The 11,051-nt window shown below is 53.3% G+C and overlaps 1 protein-coding gene across 2 annotated transcripts in view; it reads right to left on the bottom strand.

Moving 5' to 3' along the window:
- Positions 1-11,051, bottom strand: part of LOC101685187 — a 43,865-nt gene that overhangs the window by 17,948 nt on the left and 14,866 nt on the right. For both annotated transcript variants that reach the window (XR_001179676.2, XM_045076386.1), the window contains exon 2: positions 6,473-6,593. Coding sequence is in view for 1 of the 2 variants with exons in the window: in XM_045076386.1 (XP_044932321.1) it covers positions 6,492-6,593 (102 nt within the window). In the remaining variant the exon portion in view is untranslated. The remainder of the gene's footprint in view (positions 1-6,472; positions 6,594-11,051) is intronic.

Here is an 11,051-nt window from a genome sequence, read left to right as displayed (position 1 = left end):
CAAGGGAAACACAGCTCGGCCGCCAGGCCTGCTGGGGAAGACCGGGAAGTCTGCAGGCCCAGGAACACAGGGTTTCCCGGGATTCCCGCCTGCCTCCCTCCCCTGCCCACGCCCCCAGCGTATTCGCAGCCCCACATCTTGCTTGTATAGTTTATGATGGCTGCATGAAAAACCGCTCAGCCAAGTAGGGTCTTTGCTTTCCTTAGAGAGAGAAGTGCAGTGCATGCCCTGGTCCCCATCACTAGGCCTTCCTCTCCCACCCCGCGAAGCCTCTCTGGTCTCGGGGAGGTTCTGCCTGCGCGCGCGCGCGCGCACACACACGCACACACACACACACCCATTCCTGCTCTCAGAAGCCAGCTTCTCAGGCTGTGTCAAGTAGCTGTCGTCCTGAAGCACGTGTTCGAGCCTCCCCTTTCCTGGGTTCCACATCTGGGTTCTGCAGCTGCTGCAGAATGTTCCGTGCTTCCTCGAGGAGGGGTGTTGTCGGTCAAGGTTTCCAACACGGTAGCCGGTTGGAAAACGCTTTTATTCTACCTTCACCTTGGCTGACAGACAGTATGACCGCATTGTGAGTTCTAGTCGTGGTCTCTTCTGTCGTCCGGCTAGAAACGCCATATCGTCATTTCCCCCAGCACAGCCCCTGAGACGGTGTGTGCCCCCGGGTTCCCGTGTGTCCTCATGCGTCTGCGTGTGTTTCCGACCACAGGAAGCCTGTATGGTCCTCAGATGTCCCCGCGGCTGGCCTTATGCACGTGCACCTTCCTGTCCCAGACATATCCTCTTGGTCCTGGCAGATGACCCATCCTCTCCGTTTTCTTGTTTTTTCTAACTCTTACAAATCAAATGTCGCCCTGCCTAGACCGCTCCTCTGATTTTCTTAGTGTCTATGCTGTGTTTCTGGAAAATACTCTTAATTTTGTCTTCTAGCAGAATTATTTTTTTTAGGTTATGATAGTTTCCAAGGGCTTTTTATAGTTCCTTTGTCCTTATTTTATTTCTTAAAGAAACACACACACACACACCATTTTTAAAAAAGTGGTTTCAGATTACCAGCAAAACTGAGGGGACGGTTCAGTGGGCTTCTGTATGCCCCATATACCTCCGCATCAGCGTCCCCCACCAGAGGGTACCGCCACCCCAGCTGATGAGCCCATAGTGACACATGACCCAAAGCCCACGTTTACATTAGGGTTCGCTCTTAGTGTTACTTCAGTGGGTTTGGAACAATGTCTAGTGACGGGTGTCCACATACACGGTATCTCCACTACCCGGAAAAAGCCGTGGCTCCACCTCATCTCTCCTTCCCCTCGACCCTGCCTGGCATCTGCTTATCTTTTCACTGTCTTTGTAGTTTCGTCCCTCAGAAAGGTCATCTGGTCGGAATCTCACTGTACGTGGACTTCTCACGTGGGCTTCGGTCCCTCAGGTACAAGCATGTGAGTGTCCTGTCTCTTCCCGGGTTGATGGCTTCCTCTTTAGCGCTAATATCTGATTGCAGGTGCAGGTGATCCAGCTGCTCAAGAGCATCTCGATTGCCGCCTGGCGTTGGCGGCTGTGAGCGGAGCTGCTAGAAACATCCACGTGCAGGTGTCTGTGTGGACCTACGTGGACCGAAGTCTTCAAGCCCTGTGTGTTCTGGGGGGAGTTTTACAGTTTCAGGTCTCCTGTTTGAGTTGACGTTTGTGTATGAGGGAAGGTCAGGGGTCCATTTTCATTCTCCCATTTTCCCAACTCCACCATTTGTCGAAGAGACTGTCCTCTCCCCTTCGTGTTTCTGGTACCCTCTGTCGAAGCTCAGTTGGCCACAGATGCCCGGGCTTATTTCTGGGCTCTCCGTTCTGTTTCATTGGTCTCTGTCTCTATGCTAGTACCGTATTATTTGGATTCCTATGGCTTCAAAATCTATTTTGAGGGGCACCTGGGTGGCTCAGTGGGGTTAAGCCTCTGCCTTCGGCTCAGGTCATAGTCCTGGGGTCTTGGGATCGAGCCCCGCGTTGGGCTCTCCACTCTGCAGGGAGCCTACTTCCTCCTCTCTCTCTCTGTCTGCCTCTCTGCCTACTTGTGATCTCTATCAAATAAATAAATAAAATCTTTTTTAAAAAATCTATTTTGAAATCAGGAAGTGTGATCTTCAGCTTTATTCTTTGCTTTCATGATTGGTGGGCTAGTGTGGTTCTCTATGAGTTTTAGAATTGTTTTTGTGGCATTGGGACTCTGATGGGGGTCACACTGGCTCTACAGATGGGTTTGGGGGGTGTGGGCATATTAGTAATACATCTTCCAATCCATGAACATGGGATGCCTTTCCATGTGTGTCTTTGATTTCTTTTACCAGTGTTGTTGGAGTTTATACAAGTTCTCCACTCCCTTTGTTTATTCCTAAGTATTTTATCTTTTTGAAGTAAATGGGATTGTTTTCCTGATTTCCTTTTGAGGTAATTTGTTGTTAGTGTATAGACACGTGACTGACTTTTGTATGTTGATTTTATATCCTGCAACTTTTATTATTAAATTTCTTAGTTTTAACAGTGTATTTATTTATTTGGGTTTGTTCTGGGGGGAATCTATAGAGTTTTTTATATATAAGATCATGTCATCTGCAGACAGGCATGGTTTTCTCTCTCCCTTTCCAGTTTGGATGTGTTTTACTTTTTTGTGGATAAGTGCTCTGGTTAGGACTTCCAGTACCGTGCTGAACGAAAGGAGTGAAAGTAAAAGGTGTCCTTGTCCTGTTTCGTATTGTTACTGCTGAGTATGATGTTAGCTGTGGGCTTTTCAGACATGATCTTTATTATGTTGAAGTACTTTCTATTTACAGTTGAGGGCTTCATTTGTTGTTGTTTTTAAGCATGAAAGAGTGTTGAGTTTTGTCAGACATCTTTTGTCTGTTGACATGATCGTGTGAATTTTATGCTTTATTCTGCTAATGCAGGTGAATCACATGAGTTGACGTTTGTTGAACCATCCTTGTATTCAGGGGGAAAATACCACTTGGTCACAGTGTATGCTTCTTTTAATGTGCTGTTGGATTTGGTTTGCTATTGTTTTGTTGAAGACTTTTACATCTGTTTTCATAAGGGACATTGGGCTGTAGTTTTCCTATAGTAGCTGTGTCTGGCTTTGGAATCAGCATAGTGCTGTCCTCGTAGATTGAGTTTAGAAGTGTCTCCTCTTAAATTTTCTGGAAGAGTTTGAGAAGGACTGGCTCCAATTCTTCCCTTAATGTTTGGTAGAGTTCACCAGTGAAGCTGTCTAGTCCTGGACTTGTATTTGTTGGGGGGGTTTGATTACTGATTCAATTTCAGTATTTGTTATAGGTCTGTGAAGACTTAATAAAATCAGAAATGAAGGAGGAGACATTATAACCAACACCATACGAAAAAAATGACTATAGGAGACTACTGCAAACAGTCCTGTGCCAACAAAGGGGAGAGCTTAGAGAGGATGCACTCCTAGAAATGTACCCCCTACCAAGACTGAATCACGAAGAAAAAGCACACCACTTAACGATTCCACCTGCACGAGGGCCGTGGGATCCCCCCACCCCGCTCCACCCCCTGGGCACAGCTAACGTCCTGCAGGAGTGCCCTGGGGGTCAGGCGTGTTAGTGGCAGGTCTTTATCTTGAGGAAGGATTTTACTGGGAGGAGGGATTGAGACCACCAACAGATTAGGAAGCAAAATTCAAACTAAACGAAATGTTTGGATTTCACTATCCTTCCTTTTATTGCATCCCCTCGTTTTGATTGTCATCCTTGAGAGCGTCATAACGAATGTGCTAGGAAGGAGGAAACAAAAGCTCCTACCAGCCAAGACCAAGGAGACCATTTGCTGACAATTTCTCCAAAATAGGCACGTTCACAAGCCTGTTGCAAGACGCATGAACCACCAAGAGCTTTAAATGAAAGGGGCCACAGGCGCGTTGGCAAGCATGCAGGTCTGACGTGAACGTGGTCACTGCTTGTCTTCCAAGTAACACAAACACGGCAACCACGTAAGCCCAGACAACCGCAGAGACCCACAGGGACCTCACTTCGTCCAAGTACAGAGACTGGGGAGCTCCACTGTCATCCCACCTCCCGTCTCGTGTATATCCACCCAGACCCTAAAAACACCTTGGCCACGTGCAGCCCCCTCTCCACGGACCAGGTCTGGCGGCGAAGCTTTGCCCCATGGATGTGATTTTTTTCAGTGTTGGGACAGCCTAAAGGAATGTGACTTTGCAGGCTCATGAGATGGGAGCAAGCAGCTCCAGTTACTTGGGGTCCCAAAGCCCCTCGGGTTCTTCTTAAGATTAGTCCCACACATGAAAACTGATGGCCTCGCAAGGCCTTATTTTTGTAAGGGCATCGCCACGCCATGCAAAGTAATTTCAGCATTTTACAAGTTCTGAACCAGAGCTGCTCATACCGTAATGTACATACACATTTCCTGGCATCCTGGTAAAGGTTAGATCCTGACTCAGCAGGCCTGGGGCTCAGCCTGAGATTTCGGCGTCTCTAACCAACTCCTGGTGACACTAACACTTCTGGTCCACAGACCCACACTGAGTAGTAAAAGCTAAATGTCAGCCACCATGGGAAGAGTTAATTAACACCCCGTAGCTCCTCAATGAAAGTATTAACCATTTGACAACACTGAAATATGCTTGCACAAGTGAAGAAGCCCATCTTCTCCCGTGTCAAGATCATGTATGCATGTACACACACACACACACACACACACACACACACACACCCTTGTAAAGTCAGACCAGGAAGAACAGAGAGAAAAGTAAAGCAATTGGACTTGATGATGCAATGAGCCTTTTGGAGAATTTCAAAGTGGGCAGGTGTTTGCGGAATCAGCAATTAAAAGGAAGAAAGTGCTCAATCCCGAAAGCAGACCATTCCTTTGAGCTCTTTATCGTCTACTCTACAAAGTCTAAAACTTAATCATTTGGGGAAGAGTTCCTGGCTCACTGAGAAAAGCCTAGAAGCTGGCACAGGTCAGGTAGGAAGTGTGGCTGAGGGACGAAGCAGGAAACGATTCGGACAGTGGACAACGGTGCCCCATGGTATCATCTGGGAGGTGGGAAGCGTTTCCCGCAGAGCCCTCACGCCGGCTGCTCTTGGACGTGGGCGGGGTCACTCTGGCGGTCTGTCTCAGCACAACCTTGACTGCTGGTCCCAGCCCAGCCATCCCGAGGACAGAAGTCACCCAGCTGTGACGGCACCCTCCTCATCTGAAGGACTGGTTTGGCCCCAGAGGCCTCATCGAATCAGCACGGAGGTTCCCAGGGGACCACTTGAAAGGAAATGGCCCTCTCGGGGCAGAAGCTCTACATGAAGTCACGGCATTATTCTGACTTAGCAGTCAGGCTTTGCCATGTCCCAGGCAAGACCTGCAGGATGGCACGCCAAATCTGAAACCCCCTCTTCTGACGACCGCCCGGCTCCACATGCCATCGGGCCGCAGGTGGGCACGCCCGTGTGCACCGACGGGGACGCTGTCCACCTGCAGACCGGCCATCTTCCCCTGGCCGGAAGAGCTGGCTTGAGCTCCGAGAAAAGCATCCAGGGCAAGGTTCAACAATGACATGACCACCAAGACACCATTTCAACCCTTCTGGTTCTAAAATGCCGTCGGGCCCATGAGCCCATCCCATCTCACTGGAGCCCTGCGGCAGATAACACAATGCCCGTTTCACAGACCAAAAGACAGGCTCCCTACGGTGACCAAAATGCCCCAGTCCTCACGGGGAGGGAAAGAAGAGGACCCCACAGGGGCATTCAGGCTAGAATAAAACACTTTTTCTAATCTAGCTCCTCCTCTGTTTTTATTTTTCTAATTACTGAGTTTAAAAAGTAATTTCAAAAAGCCCTTTTGAGTAAATAGGTCCAAAACGGTAACACAAATTGCAACCTTCACTGAGGTTATTTCAATGAAATATTTTTAGTTGCGTTTGAACTGCGAATATATCCCAAAAACTTCACTGCTGTTTCCAGGCTAAGTCATGTCCCCCTGGGCGCGGGAGCAAGGCCTGTCCGTGTCCTCGTGACCCCTTTCCTCCAGGGAAGCCTTTGTGCTGGCCTTTACACCTGTGCCGGTGCAGGGCCCAACCTGGAATTTCTGGCTCCACTCTGACATTCAGACCCTGATTTTTCAGTGTCTCGGATGTGTGTGTCCACAGCTTCACACTCCCTGGCTCAGACTCTAAAAGCCTCCAGATCTTTTCTGTGACCTTTAGTGCAAATCCTGGGGGAAGGAGGGGACAGCTGGGTCGGTGGCCAGGACCTGCCTACCACAGCCTCCATCGCAGCCTGGAGGAGCCAGCTGCTGAGAAAGGGAGGGAACTAGGGCCCTGGGGGTCCCAGAGGATGACCAGGAGAGGCTGCTTTGCAGCCCACAAGTGGCACAAAATGACCATTTTATGTTTAATGTTAACAGCAGCTTAATAAAAACATAAGTGGGCTGAGCTCCCAACTCACCTGCTCCTCCAGAAGCAGCTCACAGGACTCCAGGAGGACCAACTTCTGCTGCCCACGGGCTCACATACGTCACCTTGGTGGCCAGGGTCCTGCACAAGTGGGCCACCCAAGGGTAGGGAATCTGAAAGGGAAAGCAGCAGGCGTTGGCCCTCAGCCTGGCATCAGCGTAATGTCCACCAGAGGGCGCCACCAGACAGCAGATGTCCACACAGGCCTGCAGCCACAGACACTCCCTGCCAGGGCTCATCCCCCGAGGCCATCCACAAATACCGAGGAATGCCTACCCTGTGCCAGTGAGGCCTCTGCCCTCAGCAGACATGGATACAAGAAATTAAATTATATACTGTGATTCATGCTATAAATGAACAGCAGCAGGAGAGGGAAGACCAGGGTGGACTTCATGGAGAATGAGGACTCAGGGAAGGGCCCTGAGGGAGAGAACAGCCATCCAGGTGGGGGCAACAGCACATGCAAAGGCCCTGGGGCAAGGAAGGGCTGGCTGGTGTTGAGTTTCATCTAACATCAAACTGGAAGTGGGCAGAGCTCAGGTGGCCCAGCCTGCTGGGCTCGGAGAAGGCGCCGAGCCTGCTAACACGTGCACACCAAGGGTTACCAGCCAGGTGGGGCGGAGGCTCATCCAAGTAGGTTTCCTAAAGAACAGGCCAGCTGTCCCCGAGCCCAGCAGCAAAGCAGATGGGCTTCTGAAGATCGGGGGCTTCAGACATTCCCCTCCGGGGTGGGGTGTGAGGGGTCCTCAGGTGGGCAGGGGGTAGCAGAGAGGCATTTGCTGTGGGAAGTGCCCCAGAGGTGCAGGGGAGCAGGTTTGAGTAGTTGGGAGCGGCCTGTGCATGACCTTTCTCTGGCCTCGGTCCAGGTGAGACCCAGTCCTCTGGGCACAGGGGCAGTGGCTTACTGGATGGCCTTGACAGCTACCTGGCAAGGGACTACATCCAATCCCCCCGAAAACTCGGCCATTAGGCGGCCTCCAGGAGCCTCACTCCAAGGTTTGGCTCTGGGTGGCCACGAGAGCGTGTGGGACGTGGCTGTGGTTCCCACTGCTGCCACCTTCCAGCGGCGGGACCTGGGGTGGGCACTTTCCCTCTGCCTCAGTGGCCTCAGCTGCGAAATGATGCCGTCGCGGTCCTCCCTGTGCAGCCTGCGGGAGGCCTGGGGCTGTGAGCGCGGCCGAGGTGCCCTTGCGCTGTGCTATCTGTCCCTGGGTCAGGGCCTCGCGGCCACCGCACGACCTCACGCCCCACCTGACGAGCAGCGGGTGCTTGGACTCCTCGCCCACGTCTTTTGCCCTTTTCTTAGTTTTTCTGGACTAACATAGTGTTCTTAGTTAAGAAGGTCTTGCAGGCTTTTTATTTTTTAAACACAAAAACTTAACCAGCTAAACAAAACCAAGTCCATTTATAACAAAGTCCCACCAGAGCAAACATCTGCAATCCCCCGCAAATTTAAACAGGCTGTGGCTCATGTCTTTAAAAGCCACCAGCGTCTTCATGTTTGTCTAGGCCTTTCTCTGCTGGGAGGTACTTTTCCATCCGCTCTCCTTTCTCCCAGAGAGCCTGAGGACATGGGGGCGGCCAGCCCAGCGCTGGACCGGGGGCGGGCACTCTGCCCCTGGCTTTGGGAGCGGCTGCAAGCCGGTGGTGTGACCTGGACGTGGTCCCATGGTGCTGGTAAAACATCCCATCAGTCACTCCCACGTACAGATGAGGACAGCTCACCTGCAAATGCAGATTCACAGGCTCCCGGGGCGCATTCCTGCTGGCCACCCTGCCTGGAGCTGGCGGCCATTCCCCTAAACGCACACGTGCCCGTTTCAATCTCCCTCTCTCTTTTTTCCAGTGAGCTCTATGCCCATCATGGGGCTTAAACCCACAGCCCCAAGATCAAGGCTCACACTCCCACTGAGCCAGCCAGGCGCACCCTGTTTTCCTTTTTCAACAACCTATTGAAGAGAGATTCACATAACCTAAAATTCAGCACTTTCAAGCAAACAGCCGAGAGGGACCTTGGGCCCTGAGAGCGTCGAACACCCACCCTGAGAACCCCCATGCCCGTGAGCTGTCCCTCCCGCTTCCCTTCCCCTGGCAACTACCTGTCTACTCCGCCTCTAGGATCGGCCTCTGCGGGCCTTTCTCACAGCCCGGATCACGCAAGCGGGCTGCCTTCCTCGCTGAGACTGTCTTCAGGGCTCCTCCGGGTCGCAGCCTGGCTCCGAGCTCTGTTCCTTTTCCCGGCCCGTGTGCACATGTTACACGCACACAGCGCAGTCACGCACAGCAGCCCCTGGGATCCCAGCCCGTTGGCCCCTCTGGATCCCCCTCTGACCCCCCAGAGACTTGCTGGCTCACTGCAACCCTGGGGCCCCTTGGGTCAACAGCCAGGATCCTCTTGGGCGCACAGCCTCAGACCAGGATCCGCGAAGCAGTTTCTTGGCCGGACCCTGCCCTGGGCATCGCTCACACCCGCGCACACACGCATGCACACACGTGTGCACACGCATTTGTCAGTGGCACTACGGCCACACAATATGTGCCAGGCACTGTGCTCGCTCTCCCGCGTGCACAGAGCTCCACCCATTCCCTGCTGCACATGCAACCAGTGCACAGCTGCTGTCGGGCGAGGCCCCCGGAGCCTCTAGGCGCTGTGACCCTCAGGGGTGGGCCAGCCCCACCAGCACCCACACCCCCAGCCTGGAAAGGGAGGTCAGAGATGGCCTCCAGTTTCCTGGCCTCCGACTTCCCAGAGCCAACACCTGACAGCACTTTCGGCCCCTGGGCCCCATGGACACAGGGGAGATGCCTGGTAATCAAAGGAACGAAAAAGTGAATAGCTACTTATCACTCATTGTTTAAGGCCTAGATCAGATGCCGCCTCCTCCAGGAAGCCTTCCCAGGGTCTTGGCTCTTCCTTGAGGCCCAGGGGCCCGTATGCATAGCACAGCACATAAACTCATGGGTTGTAGCCGATAGCACTGTGTCGGCAGCCATCACATGGGCCTCCATTCCTCCTGGTACCTCCAGGAGTGGGCAGGACCACACAGGGAGGTGAACGGTGAGCCCACAATGCCTGGCATGTGGCCAGGGACGAACAGACAGCAGAAGCCACCTCTGCCGTCATCAACACCGCATCTGAGCACACCTAACAATTTGTTTCCACCCAGCTCTGCCGTCACACCCATTTTGCAGATGGGAAGCTGAGGCTCTGAACGGTCCACATCTTACCTGAGGCCACATGGCTACTAAACATGGGAGCTGGGCAGCTCCAGGCTGACCTGCCCTGGACCTTGCTTCCACCCTCCTGTTGGGGCCAGAGGGGACACACAGGAGCAGAGTGCGCTGGGGAGCCCAGGAGGGGGAGCTGAGGCTCGGGGAAATGGGAGACGTGGCCTGTGTCCTGCCACTCTCAGCGATGCCGGCAGGAAGGGTGGACGAGGCGGAGACGTGATCCTGAGGCGCCGCCCCATCTGCACACACAGGCCCTTGGTCAGTGGGAGGGAAAAGACTCCCCAAAGCAGAGAGCGCGCCCCCACCCCCAGGCCCCCTGAGGCCAGGACTGCCATGTTGGCTACAAAGCCCAGGTTAGGATCGGCCCCTTCACCTCTCCCTCGGGGAGAGGGTGGGGAACCCACGTTCTCTCAGGGAGACCCTGACGATGTCAAGGGCTTCAGTCAAAAGAGAAGAGACGCTGAGGGGAGCCCGGGGCTGGCGAGTTGGGGGCCCACACACTCGCACGGCCCGCACCCATCACAGGCTGTCTGGCCTTCCCCCACCCGGCTTCCTCCTTGCCTTCAAACAGGATCCTGTTGTTCCCAGGCTGGTTCCAGGTTCTAGGCAGGACTGGGGAGAGATGGAGGGAGCCAGGACCTACCGGGGCAGGAGAACGCAGGTGAGGGCTCTCCCCCTTCTTGCAGAGAATCTAGACCTTAGAGGAAGGGACAAGGAAACAAGCAAAACTGGGGGCAGGAAGCTCGTCTTCATCAGAAAGCAGGGCTGAGGCTGGGAGCGGGCGAGAGGCAAACACAACAGCCAGATTTGGGGGGTGAGGTCTGGAGGGAGTGAATGAGGGAGGCATCCCGGGTCACGGCAAGATTTGGGAAATAAAACCGTGGGTGAAGCAGATGCCTTCCATGTTTTAGGGAATCGCAAGCAAAATTCCAGAGTCCGTCCTCTCCCCGGTGGGTGCCTGGATCGCCCTTCCCTGCAGCTCTCTCCGGACCGTGCCGTCTGGAAACGTGGCTCATAGCAGGGTTACACCCGCAAAGCCCATCTCGCAACAAGGAGATAATTTAATCCTCATCACGACTCGGAGAGACCGGGGCTGTCATTATCCCACATCAAAGATGACAGAATGGAGGCACGAAGAGGTCATGTGAGTTGCCCAAGGTCAGGGAGCCAGAAAGGGGCCACACCGGGACACATCCGGGGTTCTCCTGCCTCCCAATCCCGACCTCTTTTCTCTACCCAGCTCTGCCCTCAGGGAAGGGTCCAATGACACTGAATCGTCTCTTTTTCAGTGTTTAGTATTTTGGGCCAAATCTGAGTGAAGTTTGCTGTTTCCCCTGAAA

The sequence above is a fragment of the Mustela putorius genome, unplaced genomic scaffold (genome assembly GCF_011764305.1).
Source record: "Mustela putorius furo isolate JIRA1106 unplaced genomic scaffold, ASM1176430v1.1 tig00000174_pilon_pilon_pilon, whole genome shotgun sequence".
Classification (NCBI taxonomy): domain Eukaryota; kingdom Metazoa; phylum Chordata; class Mammalia; order Carnivora; family Mustelidae; genus Mustela; species Mustela putorius.
The sequence above is the reverse complement of the archived record's forward strand: the minus strand, read 5'-3'. Positions and strand labels throughout refer to the sequence as shown.